This window comes from Branchiostoma belcheri, unplaced genomic scaffold, assembly GCF_001625305.1.
Source record: "Branchiostoma belcheri isolate BF01 breed outbred unplaced genomic scaffold, Haploidv18h27 scaffold96, whole genome shotgun sequence".
NCBI classification, from domain to species: domain Eukaryota; kingdom Metazoa; phylum Chordata; class Leptocardii; order Amphioxiformes; family Branchiostomatidae; genus Branchiostoma; species Branchiostoma belcheri.
In genome coordinates, this window is record NW_017804642.1 from 453,753 (window position 1) to 460,247 (window position 6,495).

A 6,495-nucleotide genomic window follows, 5' to 3' on the forward strand; every position below is an offset into this window, starting at 1 on the left:
AACTAAACTTTTTATAGCGTTTAGGTATAATGGTAGTTAAATATTATGTCTATCCTTTTGGTATATAATTCTCAAGAAATCAAGTCATCCAGCAATGGGGAAAGTATTTTATTTTTATCATTATTACATTTTTTTTAATTTTATTGTAAAGAAAAGTATTTTAATTGTTCCAAAATTAGTCTTAGAAATAAGTACGGTATTGGCCGTAACTTCTTGTGTTCTTCTTCTTCTTCATCTTCATAGCTGGTATTCGCTCCACCAACCTTGCCAAGAACCGCCCTGCGACCCAGTCTAGTACTGCAGGGGGTGGAGTCGCCGGCCGCGCTGTGGATGGGAGCCGTCGTTCTTCATGGAAAGCCGGGTCCTGTACCCACACGGCAAGCCAAACCAACCCATGGTGGCGAGTCGACCTGGGCAGCAGTCAGTGCGTGGACTCGTTGGTCGTCGTTAACCGGCTAGACTGTTGCTCGGAAAGGCTGGACGGCTTCACGGTTCACGTGGGCGACAACCCCGACGTGCTGAAAAACCCTACCTGTGGGGGACCGCAGTCCCTCAGCCGTGGGAACGTGATGTCGATAGGCTGTGGCGGACGGACCGGTCGATATGTGGGGATCAGTCTGACAGGCTCCAGTAGAATCCTTACCCTCTGTGAGGTGGAGGTCTATGGAGGTACGTTTGCATTGAACCACTACACTTCTGTTGTTGAAGTATGTCATTTAGGACACATCATAATCAAACTGCATTGCACCTCAGAGGTGTCCGATGAAGTTTTCGATTTGAGGCCAATATTTCAGTCATAGATAAACATACTAAGTTGTAGCAACATTATCCCATGTAGCCCGAGTCTACCGTGCCTGAACCGTGCCTAGGGGCAAACTTACGTTCTTGGATACATGCAGACTACTAGTATCCAGAACCGTGCCTGATCCTGTAGGCCTAACGCTTAGCCTTGGTCCAATTCAGGCATAGAACTAGATAGGCGCCTTCCAGGTGTGAGTGGTTCAAACCTTACAGTCTGGTTTTGGGGGTTGACATGCTTGAAGAGGTGATAGTCATCTGTTATATCAATCCTTTCACAAATGTGGTAAATCGTCATAGAATAAGATAAAAATAAACATTATATTTATATACATATATGCCCCTCTTGTCCTACAGGTGCCCAGGGCAAACGAATGCTCAGCCTGGAGGACAAGCTGGAAAGCCTGAGGGAAGACCTGGAGAAAGCAGTCGAGATGGAAGCCTTGGAGGACGAGGACTTGGAGGAAGAAGCCTTGGAGAAAAAAGCCTTGGAGGAAGAAGGCTTGGGGGAAGAGGCCTTAGAGGAAGAAGCCTTGAAGGAAGAAGTCTTGGAGAAAATAGCGTTGGTGAAAGAAGCCTTGGAGGATGCAATCGAGATGGAAAAATAGTCATCCAAGAAAGGCGTCAAGTATAAATAGTGACGCCCACAATATTGTGGTGCTTAAACCTCAAGTGTCTACTCTTCAAGTAACTTCATGTAACTTAACACTCTCTTAAGTAATTAAGCTTCCAACTGGTTAAGACACTCCACTGACTTTACCTTCAAATGACTTAGCTATCCAGTAATTCAACCCTAAAGTGAAAAAGTACCAATTTGGTTTAGTCATAATTCCACAAAACTATGACTTACTTTCATATACACAATCATTATACAGGAACATTCTGTCAAAGAACAGACGCTACTATGACAACCCACAAACAAAATTCGGTAGATAACTTGAGGACTGAGTATACAATAATTCTAAGAATAAGCTTAGTTTTTTTTATAAGATCTCCATTGTTGTGGTGTTAAATAAAGTTTACACTATTCTTCCTGGAGTCCTGAAGGATGATGATGTAAATTACTTTGTGTTCGCTAGGCCTCCATCCGGGTGATTTGTAGTGAATCACCAACTCACAGATAGTAGCTTTTGGACCATCGCACACCGGGGCATGTCCCTACTCTTCTGCGAAAGGTGTAGCTTGAATTCAACCCTTCATTTTTTGTAGCTAGTTTTGTATTGGTTTAAACGTTAGTGTAAGGAGATCAGATAATAACCAAGAATGTAGTTAAACCGTCTAATATTTGGTCCAGTTTCTTGTCTTGGAAATTACAGTTCAAACTTGATTCATGAAGACCGGGAAGTTTAAATAAAATTGGTGGTTGGTTGAAATACATGCCTTGGTGTTTTTACCTCCATGAAAAATGGAGGTATTGTTTTTGGCGTGTCTGTCTGTATGTCTGTGTGTCTGTCTGTGTGTGTGTGTTTCCGCAACTTTGTGGTCAGCGTAACTTCAGAACGCCTTTATGGATTATGATGATATTAATGGTATGTTGGTAAGTCTTAGGAAGACAAACGTCAAGGTCAAATATGGGCCTCCTGGTGGATGACCTTGGTACTGCAGCAGAACATGATTAAATGCAAGTTATGCAAATGAGGACTTTATTTGCATACTTAATGAGGAAATTCTATAATTACAGTGTTTTACATTATACTACTTTCATACATGTAATGTATGTAACCTATGGCAGGCAGAACATCAACAGATACTAATTATGCAAATTATGACCTAATTTGCATAATTTGCAAAAATATATGATTTCTTAATGGTGAATGATGGGAATGTCATACTTGGGATATCTGTAAGTTAATCAAACGTTAACAAATATCACAATGCATATATCATGTTAATGCAGAGGTAATTTGCATAATCAAAGAAGAAATGTACATTTACATATCAAGCCCATATTTCATGGAGGTATGAAATCTCGGAATTCTTGTCTTTTCAAGATTCGTCCTCGAATCTTCCGAATTCGACATCCCTGGAGCGGCACTCTTTGCCAGAACACGCACCCGTGTTGCTTGTGCCGACATTTCCGAAGAGGACGGCTCCCGGTGAAGCGCGTACCTTCGTTCGGCGTCGGACAGATCACGCTTGGCCTGCCCGTAACTGTACAACAAAACCACGACACGTGGTGAACTGTATCTGATCATACATGATGACATAAATGACTCTTTCGTTTTATGATTTAACGGACTGTTATTCCACACACTTTGTACCGTATGCCGTTATTTTCTTATGTCCAGGACAATGATAACTGCAAAATTAGACCAATACCATGATCTCTGCAATATAACTCTGTTTATGTGGTAAACCATGCACTGGTAATGTTATATTGTTCAAGTTTACTCCATTGGCATGATATACCAAGTTAGACGTTATTTCCCTTACTTCTCTGTTTTACAAGTCATAGATAGAATTGTTGACTGTGTAGAATTTAAGGGAGGTCAGTGTAGAGTTTGGGGGAATCCGTGTAACGGTTTAGGTCTTGGTCTAACTTTACTTACGCCAAGTTACACGTCTATCTAATCTGCTAGTTAATTAAGTAAAACACAGAGCCGGATCGATTTGGATTGTACGGGTTGCTATATTGTGATCTGCTGTATATACAAAGTCAATGGTCTAGTTTCGGATCTAAGTTACAGAAGTGGAATCTACAAAGGATATGGACTATATATTAGGAGCTAATACAGAGTGTGTGTTACTAACTTGGGGTCCTGGTCTCGACTAAATTCAAACGGGAGCGGCTAACTAATATCTAATTCCTGACGCTGACTGCTCTCACCAGTCATTGGCCAATCTAATGAGGATGTAAATGAACTAAGGATCTAAGTATGTAAATCTGACTACTAAGCACTACGTCATAAGTCACTACGTCACAGAGTCATAAATCACTGACGGGTCAGGCCCGTTACAACTGACTCAAAAATATTCTAGTATAATATAAAACGTTGTATCTCTTATCATAACCCTCTTCATGAGATGATAGACTAACATAGGACGAGAAATGTTGACTGACTCAAACATTTTCTAGTTTAATATTGAACGTTGTATCTCATATTATAGCCCTTTTCATGAGATGGTAGACTAACTTAGGACGACGATAACGTCAGCATGTACTCCTACAATAGAAACTTGTTCTCGTTCACTATATGCGTAGAGTACTAGAAGACATTATGTTACTTCATACGAAGAATAGAAAGAAGAAAGATGGATCACGCAACTAAGAACGGAGAGTTTAGTCTAATACAACATATATGCAAAAAACACATAAAATTATTAACAAAAGATATAACCAATGTTGGAAAACAATAATCTAATATACCATAATATACAAGACACGAAACAAACCAAAAAACAAACCAACCATCGAACAAACCAGTCGGTGTGATAAACTTAACTTTATATTTCTCATTCTTTGACAAATGTACAAAACATATAAATATATCTAATATAACATAATATACAAAAGACACATAAAAAATAATTTACAAAAGATATAAACAATGTTGGAAAACAATACATCTAACATAATTATTATTATTACATACAAAAGACACTAATAAAAATATTAATGAAAGATATACGAAATGTTAGAAAACAAAATAAATCTAATAACAATATACAAAAGACATATAAAGTATTTACAAAAGATATACACAATGTTGGAAAACAATAAATTTATTTATTTGAATTCTTTTTCACGTAAAGAATACATTCATTTTCCTACCATGAACTTACTTATAACCCGGGATGCCTTAAACGCCATAGTTGAAGTTCAGGTTCAGACTTTTAATACCAGTAATCAGAAAGGATATAAATGATATAATGTTTGTGGTAGGGAAGTCCTCCTATCGTTGTAACTAGCAGCATCACAGACAACGTCATAAAAATCACACACTGTCCCAGACATTCATCTGTGGGGTAACGTAACGCGATCAGCTGATCTGTCACTAGAGACGCTGGGTGATTTCGTCATGTAACAGTTAGGCCACACTGATTTAATTTTATGGATGACAGCCGCGCGCGCATTGATTTTCGCCTGTCGACCCTACAAAAAAAAAAAAAGATTACGTCCACCGAGGCTCTGGCCTGGCTCTAGGCCTGGGTAGTCCATGGTAGTTAGCGACAAGACGGAGCCGAGCACCCAGGCTATCGAATTCGAAGCTTCGCGACTCAAGAAAGTACATAAGTACAGTACCGATTCATAAATGCCGCAAAAAGCCAGCATGTCGTATACGTTGCCAAGTACTGCCGCAAATTCACAATACCAGCTTTGTATTCCTGTGGTTTAGTAGCATTTTTAGTTTTGGCCGGAATTTTTTTTATTCGCCCGCGCGCACTAGTTTGGGGTCTTCAGAGGATGTCATCCATAAAATTAAATCGGTGTGGCCTTAACATCAACCCGGGAGTACAACTTTTCACAAACCTTTGGACTTAGCACACACACTTAGGACCACTTAGGTCACGTCATTCAGCTTTAATATAGTCAGGTTTCTCACAGGATTACTTCCAAAATATACACCACAACAGGTAATTTCGTCAAATATTGCACCGAAGGATCTTTTATACCAACGTAGAGTATGTCCTTTTTTCTACCATGTCTGCCCATCTGTTCAGTGACGCGGACCATGCTGAGTTATACCAGCAGTACCGGCCCAAGTGGAGCTCGGAGGTCGCCGAGAAAGTCGTGGCGTTCGTCAAGGAAAAGGTGCGGTTGAATCGCTGCTAACGGACGGTGTGCCGTGTTGAGGAGAGCGGTAGAAGAGGACAGAGACGAGCGGAACCCAGCGCCCGTACTTGGCGCCATTTTCTTGTCTCCTCCCAAAATCCACAGGTCAGGATATCCGTATTTTCTTCGCCAAAAATCCAGAAAACGGCACAACTCCGCCTTGGAAACATCCCGGAGGATTTCTTCTACACGTTAGAATGAATATTTTTCGAACTAGAAGCCGAAAATTTACCAAAAACTTGACAAATACTCCCTTCTCTACCCCGTGTGTCACCGACAGACGCAGACTGACTGGACCGTACCACGTGTGATTTTTACATAGGGGCGCACAACAGCTGACTCTAATTTCTACCCTGATGACCACAACTACTTTACCACCAAGAATCAATCCCCTCAAAAATAACGGTTCTCTGTCCAAAATTTCGGACTAGTGTGACACTAGTCTGTGTCAAAATTACAACAAGTACTAGTAACGAACGTGTAGCAGTCGGAATCTGCTAATTCAATTTCTGTGCACCACATGTTTCTGTGCAAACGGTGCCTGTCCTTGGTGCTGAACGCCATCCACACAATGTTTAACACATTATGCCACCCTAGGATTTGCTTGGAGATTACGATAAGATATAAAGCAAAGTACAGTAAAAAGTTAAGACCAGGGTGCCAAAGAATGTATCAGAATTTTACAGAATTCATACGATCCTTACTAGGAAACATACGAAGTTTACGGAATACATACGATCCATTACGCGGAATACATACGATCCTTACTAAGGCCATGTTGATTTGATTATATGGATGACATCCTCTGGGAACCCCAAAACTGATGCGCGCGTGCGAATAAAAAAAAAGTTTTGCAAAAAAAAAAGTTGCTTTCACTATGAAATCTACGTGGTCAAGAAGGTGGAACAAATGGCACAGAATAT

General features: G+C 40.3%; 1 protein-coding gene across 1 annotated transcript; it reads left to right on the forward strand.

The window, feature by feature from the left end:
- Window positions 1–224: 224 nt before the first annotated feature.
- On the forward strand, window positions 225–2,171 carry LOC109461794. The gene is made up of 2 exons (XM_019758196.1): window positions 225–669; window positions 1,156–2,171. Exons 1-2 carry the CDS (start codon window positions 570–572, stop codon window positions 1,404–1,406), a joined length of 351 nt encoding a protein of 116 aa, XP_019613755.1. The 5' UTR covers window positions 225–569; the 3' UTR covers window positions 1,407–2,171.
- The last annotated feature ends 4,324 nt before the right edge of the window (window positions 2,172–6,495 follow it).

Excerpts from the sequence above, each read along its gene's own strand:
- LOC109461794 (XM_019758196.1), top strand. The coding sequence starts at position 570 with ATGTCGATAGGCTGTGGCGGACGGACCGGTCGATATGTGGGGATCAGT. Across the intron at positions 670-1,155 it reads TGAGGTGGAGGTCTATGGAG|GTGCCCAGGGCAAACGAATG; the intron begins GTACGTTTGCAT and ends CTTGTCCTACAG.